Here is an 18,370-nt window from a genome sequence, read left to right on the forward strand (position 1 = left end):
TTTAAGACTAGATAGATCACAGAGTTAAATCTTCTCTTAAACGCAGGATATTCAGCCATAATCCAGAGACCAGATGGGAATGGCATTACCACTCTATTGCTTGCTCCCCTCGCTGATATTCTGTCAACAGAGGAAACCCCAGGTGTCTCCTCCTTATGGAGAATGCCAAAGAACCCTAGGAGACCCAAAGCATGTCCCATTCAGTTATTCCTATAACACCCCCAGGCCTGGCTGAAAGGAAAATTTGTTTTAACAATGTGAGTAGCTGTAACTCTCTACTATTGGCAGTTCTATTGCTGATTGTTGGTAGAAGAGGTGATTCCCACAGAACATTAAGCACTCTGAGGTCCCCACAAGAGGCTGACTCTGCAGCTGGGTGTCAGAGTGGATCAGGGGCTGTGCTGTGGCTAGTGTGCAATGTTGCTAAGCCTGTAAGAACTTACGTGATTCCTCAGCTTTTCCATGGTGTCGCTCTGCCAAGAAAGTGCCCGGCAGTGTCAGTAACCCATAATCTTATTTATCAGGCTGTGTAAGCGTGGGCGATTGGGTGACTACAGAAGGTGTGAAAGGCTGCTACCATGGCCAGCCTATCAGCATCACATCTTGCTTCTAACCTGATCTAATAGCACCTTCTTTTTTTTTTTTTTTAATTTTTTTTTTTAACATTTATTTATTTTTGAGACAGAGAGAGACAGAGCATGAATGGGGGAGGGTCAGAGAGAGGGAGACACAGAATCTGAAACAGGCTCCAGGCTCTGAGCTGTCAGCACAGAGCCTGACGCGGGGCTTGAACTTGCGGACCACGAGATCATGACCTGAGCCGAAGTCGGCCGCTTAACCGACTGAGCCACCCAGGCGCCCCTAATAGCACCTTCTTAATAGAGATAAGCTAAGAGTTGTTTTAGCAGATCCAGAAAAATCTATCTGTGATCTTAGCTGGTTAAGGTGGTACCTTTCTGAATTCAAACAGATTCTCAATATCCACTGAAACATCAAGATAAAGAGCTTGTGCCTTATTTTTCTTTGGAGCTTTTATCTTATATGAGTGAGTTCCGTGAGATTTGTATAAACAAAAATGATTACTCGGGTCTTTTCTCACCACATGTACCTTTGTTGTTACCATTATTACTACTTCTACCACAACTAGTAATGACCTTCTAAGTTTCAACTGCCATTGTCAGTGATGGAGTGCCTACATGCCAGTCATGTTCACATTCTGCATTTGTAATTGCTAATTTTTTTTTAAAAATTTAAGTTTGCTTATTTATTTATTATTTATTTATTTACTGAGAGAGAGAGAGAGAGAGAGAGAGAGAGAGAGAGAGAGGATCCCAAGCAGGCTCCATACTGTCACAGCAGAGCCCGATGTGGGGCTCAAACCCACAAACCCTGAGATCATGACCTAAGCCAAAATCAAGAGTTGGACGCCTAACCAACAGAGCCACCCAGGCAGCCCTGTAATTGCTAACTTTTATGGGAGCTACTGGCCAATTATCCATGAATAATTCCATGAATATTCAGAACCCATTGCCAAGGGGCATTCCTAGCTTTGATCAAGAACAAAGAAAAATCTACAAGATATCAATAGGTTCCTTGTATGAATTTGTCTCCCTGTTGTTCTTTCATAGGAAACCAATCAAACATACAACAAGTGACACAGAGATTACTTATACATTTATTCATATATATTTATATACACATATTTGCTTATATTATTTACCTGTAGGTTTTTAAAAATAAATATTCCAATATCTTGCGATTTCTCACCTTACATCAGTAAGAAACTAAGATGCAAAGCTGCATTCCTAAGACCCAGTTATAGTCACAAATCACAGTTTCCCTTAGTAAGGTTTGTCAAACTATTTTGATGTCTGCACCATCAAAATACATCCATGTATTAGTTTTTTAGGGCTGCCATAGCAAATTATTACCAACATAGTGGCTTAAAACAACAGAAATATATTCTCTGATTGTTCTGGAGGCCAGACGTGTAGTCAAGGTGTCAGCAGGGCAACACTCCCTCTAAAGGCTCTAGGGGAGGATCCTTCCTCACCTCTTCCAGCTTCTTATGGCTCCTGGTGTTCCTTGGTTTACTGCAGCATAGCTCCAATCTCTTTCTGTGTTTTCATATGGTCTTTTCCTCTGTGTCTTTGTATCTGGGTGTCTCAGCTCTCCCTTCCTTTCTCTTACAAGGGCACCAGTCTCTGGATTTGAGTTTCATCCTAAATCCAGGATGATCTCATTTCAAATGCTTAAATTAAATACCTCTGTGAAGACTCTTTTTCCAAATCAGTTCACACTTACTGGTTCTGAGGGTTAGGACTTGGACAAGTCTTGTTGGGGAACACTGTTCAATCTACTACAAGCTGCTCTGAAAAGAAAAAAAAAAATCTTAGAGAATAATGAGATTCGAGAACATTTGGGAACAAACCCAAATGACTTTTGAAAGGCAAGGTGTGGGAAGCTCTGGGTATTGCCATATTCAAATCAAATGTAATTAGATCTTGCCTTTATTATCAAGTGATCTGAGGAGAAGATATTTTATATACCACTCAGTTCTCTGAGTTTGCCTATAAAGATGAAAGTCTTTATAGAAAAATGTAAAGGAAGTACACATTGTTGCTAAGAGGATAAAATTAGGAAGTAGGACAACCTGGTTTTGAGTTTTAGATATGATCTGCTGTGTGGCCATGCAAAAATCACTTCCTTCAGCCACATGATGACCTACAAAATAAGGGGGAGGGGAATAGAACATTCTCATTATTGTTGTGGGAGTTAAAGAGACAGTGTTCCTGAAGCACTTCCCACAGTACCTGACCTATTAAGCCCTTAATAAGAAGAGTTGCTGTTATTGTTGTTCCATTAAAATTTCTAATGGCAATAGGTATGGTCTATGTGCAAGGGCACCAATCTGCAAGTGGCCCCACTATACAAAGGACCAAAAAAAAAAAAAAAATAAAAATAAGCCAGCTAACAATGACACATTTTCATCTTTCCTTCACACCAGTGCTCTAGCTGGAGAGGAATTTTTCCATGTCTTAACTGGGCTTGCACACAGTGAAATGATGGATCTTGTTCCTTCAAACATTGCTTATAATAGATCTGTCAGGTGTCCTATTTAAACCCTAATGGTTTTGCAAATAGCAAGGCTTATGAAACACTCAAATTTGAGGTAAAAAGGAAATATCCAACATAATTCAGAGCCAAGCAGTCAATGCGAGTTTAGGGTAAAAGCTCAGCAGAGAGGACATTTGTCTACAGCTGAGAAACAGAAGCCCCATCTGTTCGACCTGGTTGAACTTTCTTTCTGTCTGAACATCCTGTCCACACAACTGAAACCTCCAGTACCTCTTGGCCAATATCTCTTTCCTGACCTTAGTCAGACTTTCCCTTATTCACTAGGTGCCCTGGGATATTTTTTCCAAGGGATGCTTTCCTGTTTCTGTAGCAGTGCACAGAGAGATGTAGGGTACATGGTGTAGCTGGGCAGTCAGCCAAATGTGCACATTCAAAAGGCCTGTCAGATGGCATCCAAAGTTTCTTCCAGTCTGGCTTTCTGCCTCTTCATTTTTCCTTCCTAATTTCCTTTTGTGTTCTCCATTGTCTGGAACTGGGAAAATATTCTCCATCACTTTCTTTCTTTCTATTATGTTCTAACTTCAAGTTGTTCTAATACTTTAAGTCAAGGCTTTAAGAAATAGAAATGTAAGTAACTCCCATCACTGGGGCATAAGTACCAGTGCTGTGGGCAACTGCCAGCTGAGCCTTTTTCTCACTGGCTTGACCCCTTGGTTCAATACTGGTAGAGGTTCTGTACGAAATTACTTCCTTTAATCTCATGAACTATGGTAGTTTTCATTTCAGAATCACCCTACCCATCATGTATGAAAACGGACAATTGTTTCCAAAAACTGGAAGCCAAAGAAAAAAGTCAGAGAAGGAGAATATTATGATGAATGTGTTACTGTGAAGGGAATGTGGTAGACAGAAAAATATTCACCTGAGATGTTTACATTCTGATATGCAGAACCTGGTAATATGTTACCTTATATGGCAAAAGGGACTTTGCAGATGCGATTAAGATTTTAGAGATGGGGAGAATATTCTGGGTTATCTGGGTGAGCCCAGTATAATCAAAAAGGTCCTAACAGAGGAATGCAAGAGGATCAGAGTGAGGAAGGAAATATGATCACAAAGGCAGAAGTTACAATCACAAAGTGATTTGGAGATGCCACACTGGCAATGAAGATGGAGGAGGGGTCACGAGCCAGAGTCTGCAGGCAGCTTCTAGAAGCTGGAAAAGGTAAGGGAATAGATTCTCACCTAAAACCTCTAGACAGAATGCAGCTCCATTGATGGTTCGATTTTAAGCCCCATAAGACCCATTTTGGATTTTCCACCTTCAGAACTGTCAGTGGTTATTGTTTTAAGCCACTACATTTAGAGCAGTTTGTTATAGCAGTAATATGAAACTAATGCAGGGAATGGCCCCTTACAGCTGTTCATAGCCAGATACGTAATTATGTAAAATTAGTTTAAGTTTTTGCAGGGGAAAGAAGATAATGAACATGTCTGTACAGGGTTACTTGCTTTGGCATACTGGGTAATTGAAATGCTCTGATCAATGATATCATCACATGTTTTATTACTGGTGACTAATATTCAAAGAATTATATTTGGATAAAATATAATACAAAAATATGCTAAAGGAAACTTTTTTTCTTTCTCTTCCTTTTTTTTTTAATGATCGACAAAGGGTGCTGCCTCAAGTTAATCTTTGTGATCATCAATTATCATTGTTCCATCGAGGCACAGAAGCACCTGCTGGTAGTAACATTTCCAGGTGATGAACAGGAGACAAACCATCACTTATTATGATACAGTGCCTGGACTATGTCTGTTAACTACAGCTTTGGGAATACTACCTGTTTCAGAATTAAAATTTACTGAATTTAGTTATTTCCCTTGAAATTTCCTGGAGAGTGATAAGATGGGAGACAAAAGGAGGTCTCATACTTACTACTAAGAGCAACTTTTAAAATACCGAAACTAGAAGTCACCGTCTTCTAGAACAGGGGTTAGTAAGCAGTTGTTTCGTTTCAGTATCATGTGATGAGCACATGGGATGCCCTTGATTCCTGGTGTTATGAACCTGCTATACAGGTTATTTTTTTCCCCAACACTTGGAAAGATGTGACTTGCTTGATGGAAGAGGCAGTATCTTGTTTTTTTCACTCCCCTTCCCAGTATGTTATACCTAATGATACTTTGTAGACTAAAACCAGGTTCTCAGCAAGTACTCAATGAGTAAATAAGCTGATACGGAATTTCTGAAATAACAGCAGCTGACACTGGTGTGGCACTCAGTGTACAGATGCCTCTCCACCCACGCTTTCCTACCTATGTTTCAGTTGGTGACCCAGATGCATAATGAGGTGGGCATCTTCATCTGAGAAGGCACAGTGTTGATATATGATGCCTCCGAAGTTGGACAGCTGGGTGGAATCTGGGCTCCATCATCCCTCGACTCGGGGATTGTGGAGGAAATTTACATCAGCTCCTCAAACCTCAGTTTCCTCATCTGCAAAAAAATAAAATAATAAAATAAAATAAAATAATAAGAATAGATCCCATCTCACTGGGTTCTTATGAAGATTAAGGGAGGCAGTGCCTACAACATGCCCTAAGCTGAGACCCGACACTTACTAGGGATTCTATAAGTCATAGATTGCTTCTATTCTCAGTTGGTGGAGAAGGAAAAGGACAACCAAAGGCATAAATGACTTACCCAAAGTCCCTAATAACAAAATGGAAAAACTGGCTCAAACTCTATTTTCTCCCTTCTATAATGTATAAATATCTGAGTGTTCAGAATCTGTTTTTTAACCTCTCTTCTTTTTACTTTGTGGTCTTTTGCCAGAACACACATTCTTTCCCTCTGTCTCTCTGTACACACACACACACACACACACACACACCCCTGCACACTAGCTTCGATTGCTGTGGAGAAGCACTGGGGAACTCCACATGTCCCTGTCAGGAACCTGCTAATGGCAGATGACAGCTGTGCAATGACAGAAGCTGTGTGCTTCAGGGGCCAGTCCCCTGCAGAGAGGAGTGGTTTCACATCCAGCCCTAAAAAGGCAGTCAGCTTTATCCTTCTTCTGTGTGAGCCTGTGGCCATCTCCCTGCCCACCAACCACTGTGCTCATACAGCGGTTGGCTTACCTGCCCTTTATAAACCCTGCTAACTCCAGGAAATCAGAAACCCCCCTTGGCAGAAGGGGCTCACCAAATTACTCCCGGCTATGAAGGAGGCAAGGCTTCCCTCTCACTTCCAAGCCTTAGAGATGAAGATTGGTATCTTGTCAAATGAAAGGCAGCCTTGAGGATTTGAATCACTTTTCTTATCCTTCTCTCCCCTCAAGCTCATCCTCCAAAGCAGGCTCTCTAATTTATGATATGATGGGGACCACATATTGGGATAAGCACAGCATATTAGCTCCACAGGAGCTGCCAAATAGGACAGTAGCTATTTCACGACTTAGGTTTTGAGGAGAAGAGAATTTGACAAATGGTCCATCTCCCTGGAGGATGAGAAAGCGGCAAGTTGGCTAGCCAGAGAAGAGAATGATAAAGACAAGGAGAACGCAGACCTGTATTCAGTTTTCCAAAGTCTCTTTACATGGTGGGAAAAGAAACATGGTTCAAGTTGCAAATCCTGCTGCCTGTGATCTGGAAGATTCCTGTCACTGAATGTGCAGCCAAACAGCTCTCTACGCAGGGGCTGATCTCAAAGCCTCCTCATCATTGCCCACACCCCAATCCTGGCATCACTTTGCAAGGGATTTGTTTTGTATTTGCAATGTTAACACTCTGAGCAGGGGAAGGATGCCAGCCCTGTGAGCGCAACAACACAGCTTGGTAATTGGTTTTTAAATGCTTTTTTGCTTTAAATTGATACCATGGATCTTTCATTCTTCCTCCCTGGAGGAATTTCAATCTTTTATTTTTTGAAAGGTGACTTTTACTTGCTCTATGAGAATTAAGGGACGGACTTGCCATTTCTGGTTAAGAAAGGACTCTAACAGAAGATGCACATTATCCTACTATGCAGCTGCTGGAGAGGATCTGGAACCAGGGCATGGAATACTGAATTCCAATTCTGACTGCCCCAACGCTCTGTGACCTCAGACAGACTACTGCTCCTCTCAGAGCATCTCAGACTTCTACATAGTGACCACCTGGGCAATTTCATTAAAATACAGATTCTGATTCAGTATGTCCCCTAGGGACCTCGGCTGGTGCACCTAAGCTCCCTGGTGATGACCATGCTGCGGTCCACGGATCCATTTTGAGTAGCAAGTCTTGAAAATGTTGTTGCTCCAAGTGTGGTCTACTGACCACCCAAAGTCCTGCCACAGCACCTTCCTATATATTTTCTGACTCCAGCGTCCTCTGACTAAACACTATTTCAATCCCATTATGTCTCTACTGGACTATTCCAGTAGTCCCAACTTCTACTTTACACCCCCTCTGCTCCTTAACCAGCCATCAGTGCATTCTTTGAAAGACATAAATTATATTATATCCCTCCTTCAGTCCCAATTAAAACCCTCCAATGAATTTCAGAACCTCTTGGAAGAAAATTCAAGGATTATTGTGGCCCTACATGATTTAGCCACTGTCTATTACCCCATCTCCTACTATTCTCTTTCTCTCACTAGCTCTATCCTAGTGGTTCTCAACTAGGGGCAGTTTTGCATGGCATGGAGACATTTTTGATTGTCACAGCTGTTTGGGTGTAACCAGCATCTAGTGGGTAGAGGCCAGGGAAGCTACTGAAATCCTACAATGTACAGGAAAGCCTCACATAACAAACAATTATTTAACTCAAAATATCAATAGTTGTGCTATTGAGAAACCCTGATCTAACCACACTGCCCTGCTTTCTATTACTCAAGATTACCAAGCTTCCTCTTACCTCAGAGCTTTTGCATTTACTGTACATCTTATGCCTCCGACTATATGTACATACACATGTACATATACATCAATGCACACATATGCATACACACACACACACAGAATCTTTTTTTTTTCATTAAAGCCTCAGCTTGAATACAGCATCTAAGGAAGACCACCCCTAATGCCCTTAGCTAAAAAAAAAAAGCACACTCTCCCTGATAGTTTTTTGTCACTGTGCTCTTTTGTTTCTTTATAGCACTGTCACTATTTGAAAGTTTGTTGATTTTTTTTTTTAGTTCTTTGATCTTTATTTATTTCTGAGAGAGAGAGAGAGCAGAAGCAGGGAAGGAGCAGAGAAAGAGGGAGATACAGAATCTGAAGCAGGCTCCAGGCTCTGAGCTGTCAGCACAGAGCCTGACGCAGGGCTTGAACTCATGAACTGCGAGATCATGACCTGAGCTGAAGTCAGGCACTTAACTGACTGAGCCTCCCAGGTGCCCTTGAAAGTTTGTTTTTGCTTATTTATGAGATTTTTTTAAATCTGTAACCCCACAACAGAATACAAGTCCCACAACAGTGTGTGCTTTTTTCATCTTATACAATGCCTAATCCTTGGTGACCCTGCTGTACCCTAGAAAGGTGCCCAGGATGTATTTATTGCTCAAAAATATATGTAGAATTAAAATTGCCAAATGAATGAATATACAACTAAATCTGTTTGCGTGTATATTTTTAAAAATGTAGAATTCTAAACCCTACTGCAGACTTACTGAAACACAATGTCTTAGGTGTAGGTTCCAGCAGTCTGCACTGAGACAAACTTCCCTTGTGATTTCCGTACACACTGGAGTGTGAGTTCTACTGGGCTAGATATAACAAATAACTAACTTTTATGACTCACAGAGAGGTGCTCACATGCCAGCTTGCACATGGATCTTGCCAGCAGACCCACTTCTCTTCTGTCCTGCTAGAAAAAGGCCAGGAATCCTGTCTTTGGTTTTATCTCTGAGTGAGAGATGGAAAGGAAACTCCAGAGCATGACTGACCTGGAACCCCATCCATCCTTACCTTGAGATTGAATAAATCTTGTTTATTTTCCTTGAAAGTTTAAAGGATAGTGAGGGGAGGGATGGAGATAACATTTCCTGATAAAATAGTGAAAAAGTGAAAAATGAATAAAAGTCAAACAAAAAATATTATTTTAACCTTGTAATAATGAGTATCATGAGGACTTTAGAAAATTGGTAAGAATGTTTTTGCCCACAGCCATACCAGTGCCTATGCGATCACAGACAACCAAAAAGCTTGTAAGTGATTTCACACATAAGGCTAATGAGCCATCTATTTCCCATCTCAAATTTACATCATCCTTTTTAATGGAAACAAAGGATTATATTTATTCCTGTTACGTGCAATCTTAGTAGATAGATTTGTTTTATTGTTGAAGTATTATAACAAGGCAATGATCTTGAAATTCTTGCTAGAATAGTCCAAACAAAACATCAGTTTCCTGAAGACTTTCCTTGAAATAAAAGATGATGCGGGATTATCTGCATATGTCAGTTCAGAAGTGGAGTTTACCATTCGGATACTATTCTACCATCTAACTATATATAACATGTAGAAAAATTCAGTGTATGATCATTATCATTACTGTTATTCTGTAATCTAGCCATGTTGATCTGTTTAACTTGTTATAATCAGTAAAGTTGACTATCATGTTCTTTTCCAGATGCTTCAAGTTGATGTCAATCCTTCTAATTCTCTGGGGAAAGTTTTCAATCAGTTATGAATCCACTTTGCCATAATCCAGTCCACACATTCCATGTTGCTTATAAAAATAGGTTCTAACAAACATTTGGTTTAAATTCTAATATTTCTCACAGTATTCCTTTAACCATTTGTTTGGTAATTATAACCTAGGTATTTATTCAATCTTAAGTTTGATTGTTAATATATTGTGTCTCAAGCTAAGCTTTCTGTGATGACCACTCATATGTCCCCAGAGACAGATCACCAGTGCTTCCTGGAAAATTTTAAAATGTACAGGTTTTTGCACCAGATTCTAATAAATTCCTATTAATTTTATGGGAAATTTTGATCTTGGAGTAAGTCATTGATGATTGACTATAATTTATCACTTTTCTCCATTTTTTATTGAATGACTCTTCTGCCCTAAGAGTAACATGTAAAGTCAAGTGAATTAATATACTTTCCTATTTTATTACTTTGTCCTCACCTCCATCAACCTAGTACAATATTGGTCACTAAATAGGTGATAGAAAAAAAAAAGTCTGAATCTGTTCCTAAAACTATATTCTGAACACCCCCTGTAATATATAGTTCCTTTATCTTTTCAAAGTTTATTTATTTATTTTTGAGAAAGACAGAGTGCGAGCAGGGGAGGAGTAGAGAGAGAGGGAAACAGAATCCAAAGCAAGCTCTGCACTGTCAGCACAGAGTCCGATGAGGGGTTTAGACCCACAAACAGTTAGATCATGACCTGAGCCAATGTTGGATGCTCAACCTACTGAGCCACCCAGGTGCCCCTATAGTTCCTTTAATTCACTAACAATAAAAACATAAGACAAATGATTAAGAATTTTGGTGTCTTTTAAACAGAGAAGACCCTAATTGCCTGTGATATGGAGTAATTATCACCATCATCATTAACAAATATTTCTTTTTTTTTTTTTTTTTTTTTTTTTTAAAGACACATTTATTCAGCGTCATGATCAGACTATTACATTTAGCAATCAACAGCATGGTGCAAAAAAAAAAAAAATCTACATTAAAACCCTTTGTTGGAATGCTTACACTTTCCACAGAACAGAAACTAAAATAACCTGTTATACAATTAGTCACAAATACAGTCCTCGAGTTTTTTGCCCATACACATGAGTATTGTCTAAAACATGTCTTCTTTGTAGCAGCTAGGCCCTGCCACCACTGTGTTTGGCTGAGTTCACAAATCTGTTGTAACCTGTAGCTTCCCTGTCACTTCTCTGGCTCTCCTCTCCTGCTAAGCTTTGTTTCCTGGCAGTAATTAAAACCTTCTGCCACTGCCATAGCTACTGCTGCTGCTGGAACCGCCACAGCCACCTTGGTTTCGTGGTTTGGCAAAGTATTGGCCTCCACCACCATAGGGGCCAGAGCTTCTGCCTCCAAAATTTCCTCCTTTCATGGGTCCAAAATTTGAAGATTGATTGTTGTAATTGCCGAAATCATTATAGCTTCCACCACCTCCAAAGTTGCTTCCATCGTTACCAAATCCGTTATAGCCATCCCCACTGCCACCATATCCACCACCACCTCGACTGCCGCCAAAGCCACCTCGCCCACTGAAGTTTCCTCCACGGCCAAAGTTGTCATTCCCATCAAAACCACCTCCACGACCACCACCGAAGTTCCCAGAACCACTTCGACCTCTTTGGCTGGAAGAAGCACTAGCCATCTCTTGCTTAGATAAAGCTTTCCTTACTTCACAGTTGTGGCCGTTCACAGTATGGTATTTTTGAATGACAATCTTGTCTACAGAGTCATGGTCATCAAAGGTCACAAAAGCAAAGCCTCTCTTTTTGCCACTGCCTCGGTCAGTCATGATTTCAATCACTTCAATTTTCCCATACTGTTCAAAATAATCTCTTAGATGATGTTCTTCAGTGTCTTCTTTAATGCCACCGACAAAAATCTTTTTCACAATTAAGTGGGCACCAGGTCTTTGAGAATCTTCTCTCGAGACAGCCCTCTTTGGTTCCACAACTCTTCCATCCACCTTGTGTGGCCTTGCATTCATGGCTGCATCCACCTCTTTCACAGTGGCATAGGTGACAAACCCAAAGCCTCTGGAGCGCTTGGTGTTTGGATCTCTCATTACCACACAGTCCGTAAGCGTTCCCCATTGCTCAAAATGGCTCCTCAGACTCTCATCGGTTGTTTCAAAGTTCAAACCTCCAATGAAAAGCTTCCGCAGCTGTTCAGGCTCTTTGGGAGACTCTGACTTAGACATGACGGCGGTGGGAGGGGAGACTTTCACGATGCTTACTCGTTGGCGTCCACGGGCAGAAAGGAGCAACAAATATTTCTTGAGTAGCCTGCCTATATCATGTACCAAGCAGTCAGGTAGGTCCTGAATACTGTGTGGAGGAGGGGCACTAAATTAAACAAAAGGAACAAGGCCCCTTTATGTGGGATCAGTACTGACCTCCACTATGAACAGGCACTTTGGGGTGAAGTGGATAACAAAGCTCTGGAAGAGGCAAGCTATTGATCATGTGTATGGTTATTGACAGGAATCATGGTGACATCACACAAAAAATGGATAGCTCTTGGGGGGACAGGACAGGCTTCTTCCCTTATTTTTTAAAAATAATTTATGAAAACGTCCTGTAATGAATTCTATGTGGGGAAAGCTAACAAGCTTAAACCAGCAAGACCAACAAAGGTAAGAAACAAAGGAGGTTTCTAGGAATGTTTACATAAACTTTATTTGTACCTGTTTTGGGAAATATGGACATTATGCCATGCCCAGGCATCTACATTCTCTCTTACACCTGTATCATACCTGGTACCTCTGTTTTGAGGAGAGGTGGGAGGAAAGATTTTTTTTCTAGTAGATGATCACTTCAGCCTCTCCATGAAAATGCCTATTATTAACCAGATCCCAATCAATGTAGACTGCACAGATTTAATACCTAAAGTTGACTGCAGTTCCCTGCGGGACCACAGATCGAAGCCAAAGAGGTGTGGGGTAACCTCTGGCCAAATTTCATTTGATATTCTAGTATAAACAAGACTTTCAAAAGGAGAATTCAATCTTTTTTTTTTTTTTTTTTTTTTTTTTTTTTTGAGAGAGAGAGAGAGAAATCAAGAGAGAGAGAGCACATGCACGGGAGCAGGGTAGAGGGAGAGGGAGAGGGAGAGGGAGAGGGAGAGAGAGGATCTTAAGCAGAGCTGGCTGCGGGGTTCCATCTCACTACCATGAGATCGTGACTTTAGCCGAAATTAAGAGTCAGATGCTTAACTGACTGAGCCACCGAGGCGCCCAGAGAATTCAATCTTAATGACTAAGTTGACATTGTTTTTCTTATCCATAGAAATCCTAAAACATTTCACTACCTGTATGTAGGGATCACTTACTCTGTGCTGAAATGAAGCTGCCTTTCAGCGGTTAAGCCTCGCCACTACAATGATTATTCAACAGCACAACACAACCGACAAGGACTAAAAAAATATTAAGAGAAAGTAAGCCTTATGAAAGGGTGACAGGATCCTGACATTTTTACAATTAAATAATTGTGTAACTGATAGGATTTACTCCCAAGTTGGGTTACCAGATTAAGTTGCACTTTAGGTGGTGGCAGTTGTTTTTATCATAAATGACTAACACTCCCTTCTTGTCTGCAGTGAGAGTATCTATCTTTTATCCTCTTTAGAGTCACTCCTCACAAGCCCCAGGAGGTAAACTCATGAAATTCCATCCTGGTTCCTCTCTCTTGCCCTGAAGCAGATTGTTTGTTTTTCTGAATATGCCACCATTAAGAGCAGGAGATCTGATGTTCCAGAAAGTCAGTTGCTGCAATGCTGGTTGCCACTGCTCATTTCCAAAGGTCAGGTTCAAATCACAGGAGTAGGGGGAGTATAATAAGTTTATTTGTCCCAACTGCCACCATATAGAAGATCCCGTACTTGAACTCCGAATTTTTAGACTCTCAAAACAGAGCTCCAACCTGGAAAACAGTCTTTGCCTTTTTACCTAAGAGTATGCATCCCCAAGGACCCATCAGCCCCATTCTTCTCCTATATAATGTGCCTGTGCTGAGATACATCAGCATTTGCATCTTGAGTCATTTATTTGTCAGGAGTAAAAATATTGCATACCAATAAGAAAGGGAAAGGGATGGGAGAAACATGATAATTTTGCATTTTACAAAAGTACTGCATTTTTTACATTAAAAAATTTACAAATACTACCGTTGTGAAAGTGTCACAGTTTTCAGGGCAAAATATGAAGAATGCATGTTCATATGGACAATGAAAAATAAGACTTGTTCCTTTAAGAACATTGGGGAAACAATCATGCAAATAAAAAAATCAAATTAGCATGAAGTGTCAAGACTTAGAAAACTTTCAAGAGACAAGTTCTTAACAAATTTCAAAAAGAGGAATAAGTGAGTTTAGTTTACATAATCATTAAATGTTAATAGGATTATCTGAACCTGTGTAATATAGTCAGAAACTTTGAGGAATTAATTCCTTTATGGAATACTAAATTTCTTGCATCTCCTAGATGCACTACAGATCAGAGGAAACCAGGGCCATAGGTAACACAGCAGTTGGAATGAAGGCCAAAAGATGAGTTTTTCCTAACATCCTCAAAGCTGTCAAAAGGAAGTGTTGTATTTTACAATGCAGCTGAGCTTGGGTCTATGTCATATTCACACTGCACGGGAAAACTTTAAGGAGTTTTTTGTTTGTTTGTTTTTCTAAGCATTTGTTTATCACTCTGTGTCAAGATCTTTGTGCTTTACAAATATTCACTTATAAATAATAAAAATAACCTTATATAGCATGTAAGGGAAATTTAAAATTATTCCCTGATTACAGGGTAAAATGCTGAGGCATATACATAGCTTTGAGGCCAGATATCTGCATGTGCTATGAAGCTTTAGAAACCTGAAAACAGGTGCTGGAGAAATTTCCACTATCCGTACACCAGTATCAGCCAGGTAGAGAAGAAGCAGCAGAGAAGACTCTACCAACTTCTCAAAGTCCTGTGACTGTGGAGACTCAGCCCTCAGGGAGGTCAGTGTTATCCCAACACATAGCATTAGTCTGGGCAGCAGATAAATTTATGAGTAGTCATGTCAAGGCAACTTCTTAATTATCCATCTCAAGATAGCTTTGATTTGTCATAAATTTACACTTCCTTCAATCTATTCCATTGTTACTCTATAGTCATGTTTATGAACTCTGTCAACATCATGTCATACACCTCCACAGAGGAAGAAAGGCTATCAATACAAAAAATAAATGCATTTTTGAAAATTTTTTATAAAGAAAACAATTTACAAAATAAATCTTTTCTATTTATTTGCCATATATGAGAAGACTCATCTCTGAGGTTTCAAATGATCAGACTCAGCCGTATCAACTGATTTGCATGCTGACTTTAATCCTGATAATAGAGGAAGGAGGGTGGCCTTGATCATCTCACCTATGTGGAGGAGGCCAAACGTGTATTTTTTAAACTATAAAGCAAGGAGACCAGCAGCTACAGCAGCAAAAATAGATTTTTGACCCTGGGAAGAGTTGGAATTCTGTGAATCATGACTACATCGCCCTCACTCACCCTCTGGCCCTCATTAACTATGGCTGTCACTGCAAATGAGGGCTTAGGTAGCCATTTTGATTGGGTCCCCATCTGTGTGTGTCACACTCGGCTGATGCTGGTGCAAAGCTGGAGATGGGGGCTGAGGACATCTAACCTGGGAAGAAGAACTTGAAATGTTATTCTTCAGCTAGCGTATACACTTTGTAAATTGTGCAATAAGAAAATTATGTGTGTTGCACATTTTCTTCTCAAACTGTACTGATGTCAAAGAAACTACTTAGTTCCTGCAGTCATGCTATCCACCTGTTCCCTTTCAGAACAAGACAATGGGTTATTTGTGGGGGAAAAAAATTGTAGCATATGCACAAGCAAACATGAGTGGGGAAAAGGAAACAGTTCCAGATGATCTGCTTTACCCCAGAGCATGGCATTGTCTTATTCCTGCCATCTGATCTCACAAAGGTATTACTGGGAGGAGCTAACCTCAGCACATTTACCCACCTGCAGTGCAATCCCGTGGCATTCTTTCCAGTGTTGCAGCCTGCCTATCTTTATTTTTTTTTTTAATATATGAAATTTATTGTCAAAATGGTTTCCATACAACACCCAGTGCTCATCCCAAAAGGTGCCCTCCTCAATACCCATCACCCACCCTCCCCTCCCTCCCACCCCCCATCAACCCTCAGTTTGTTCTCAGTTTTAACAGTCTCTTATGCTTTGGCTCTCTCCCACTCTAACTTCTTTTTTTTTTTTCTTTCCCCTCCCCCATGGGTTTCTGTTAAGTTTCTCAGGATCCACATAAGAGTGAAACCATATAGTATCTGTCTTTCTCTGTATGGCTTATTTCACTTAGCATCACACTCTCCAGTTCCATCCACGTTGCTACAAAAGGCCATATTTCATTCTTTCTCATTGCCACGTAGTATTCCGTTGTGTATATAAACCACAATTTCTTTATCCATTCATCAGTTGATGGACATTTAGGCTCTTTCCATAATTTGGCTATTGTTGAGATTGCTGCTATAAACATTGGGGTACAAGTGCCCCTATGCATCAGTACTCCTGTATCCCTTGGGTAAATTCCTAGCAGTGCTATTGCTGGGTCATAGGGTAGGTCTATTTTTAATTTTCTGAGGAACCTCCACACTGCTTTCCAGAGCAGCCTGCCTATCTTTAAATGGCATTCTTTCTTTCTCTGGTTGACTGCTAACTTTATTCTACCTATAAGGAAGACTATGTTGGGAGAGTGGCTAGAAGCGACATTTTTCTTTTCCCAGATAAAGATATTTGAAGATGTTAACATTTTCCTCTAGTCCCTTGATGAGTACAACATATAAGACTGCATATATATATATATATATATATGTATACATACATAGGTGTATATGTGTGTGTGTGCATATATGCATGTAAATGACTGTGTGTAATTTTTATGGCATCTTGTGACATATATATATAACTATCCCTATTTTACAGATGATACTGAGGATTAGAGGGTTAAGTAACTAAAGTCTAGGAAGTGCGATGGATGGTACTTGATCCCACATCACATGATCAAACAACTACATGAGCTATGACCCTGGCAAAGCTTTCCAAAGTCTAATCTCTCTTCATTTTAAAAATCAGGCTATGCAAACACAAAACTGAATTTTTGGCCTTCTTTTTTTTTTTTTTCAAGGAAAGAAATGCACTCAAGCATTCATTTACAAAATACTTTAGAAAAGCAGTTTTTTAAAAGAAATGGAGGCATAGCCAAAACAAAACAAAAGAAAAAAAGAGAAGGAAAATCATTTTATCAATGCATTTTGATAAAATGCTGAGACGCCTTTACCACTAGTAACCAATCTAGTAATTGGCCTTATACAATATTTTTAAAAATGTGGTCCAGGGTTACTTATATCTAAATCAGGGGCACCTGGGTGGCTCAGTCAGTTAAGCATCTGACTCTCAGGTAGGTCATAACCTCTCAGTTGTGGCATTGAGCCCCACATAGGGCTATGCCTGACAGCATGAAGTCTGCTTGAGATTCTTTCTCTCCCTCTCTCTCTGCCTGTCCCTTTCTCACAGGCACACACTCTGTCTCTCTCAAAACAAATAAACTTAAGGAAAAAAAAAAAGAATACAGCTACGAAATCGCTTAGGATTCTTGTTAAATGGTGTTTCCTGGAGCCACTGAAGACATAAGTAAGAGCCTCTATGCATAAGCCCCAAGAATTTACATTTAAAACATAACTCTCCTGGTGGTATTAATGTCCACCAAAGATTGAAAACAAATGCCCTAAGATCTTTTTGCTGTTTCTCATCATGTTAGTGTGACTAGTTACTGGAGAATGCTGTTGATGATAGAAAAATGGTACGTTTTACTAGGACTTCTCGTGACTTTCCCATTATCACTTAATCACAGTGGCAGAGCTTGTTTTGGAAGTTCTGGTGCATTATCACCAGCCAATTAGATCTAACCTACATTTGGAACTACTTCGGAACTGGAAACCCATTGGTGCGTTCAGGCTCTTACAATGGATGACTAGGAAAAGAATAAGCATTTTGGAGAAAACTTCTCTCACATGGTGACCTTGTTTTCAAGCCAACATGCCTACTAGTAGGTCACAGAGCTTATTTAAAAGAAATGAGCATTTTACCAAAGGTTTTGCAACGTGTGCTAATCAGAAGCTGCCTGTCAAGTTGAAGTAGCATCAAGAGGCTCAGAATAAGGGCTCTTGGGTGTTAAATGGTTCCTACCAAATACCAAACCTATTATCATGATTGGCTGTTATAGCCCTCTAAACAGCAAAGTGATTAAATTGGTCATTATGAAACCCTAAAGATGCATAATTATGACAAATAAGACTCAAGTGCAAGGAGATTTTTATCTCACTGACTGGATTACATTTCAAGGAGGAATCAATGAAGGAATGTTTTTTTTAAATCTCTGTCCACTGCATGGAAGCTGTTTAGGAAGTGGATTTGATCTTCACGGAAACCTCTTTGTGAGTCATCTTAACACAGTTCCGAAACCTCTCCAGATCTTAATGCTGATCCTAAATGCCCATTCTATACAACAACTGGTCT

At 40.0% G+C, this 18,370-nt stretch overlaps 2 protein-coding genes across 6 annotated transcripts in view; one reads left to right on the forward strand and one right to left on the reverse strand.

Moving 5' to 3' along the window:
- Positions 1 to 18,370, forward strand: part of LSAMP (limbic system associated membrane protein) — a 653,847-nt gene that overhangs the window by 428,462 nt on the left and 207,015 nt on the right. The gene's annotated exons all lie outside the window — the stretch shown is intronic.
- Positions 10,927 to 12,031, reverse strand: LOC131512519 (heterogeneous nuclear ribonucleoprotein A1-like). Its single transcript, XM_058731345.1, has one exon. The coding sequence runs from the start codon at positions 11,975 to 11,977 to the stop codon at positions 11,015 to 11,017; it is 963 nt and encodes a 320-aa protein (XP_058587328.1). The 5' UTR covers positions 11,978 to 12,031; the 3' UTR covers positions 10,927 to 11,014.

Source organism: Neofelis nebulosa, chromosome 5, assembly GCF_028018385.1.
Source record: "Neofelis nebulosa isolate mNeoNeb1 chromosome 5, mNeoNeb1.pri, whole genome shotgun sequence".
NCBI lineage: Eukaryota > Metazoa > Chordata > Mammalia > Carnivora > Felidae > Neofelis > Neofelis nebulosa.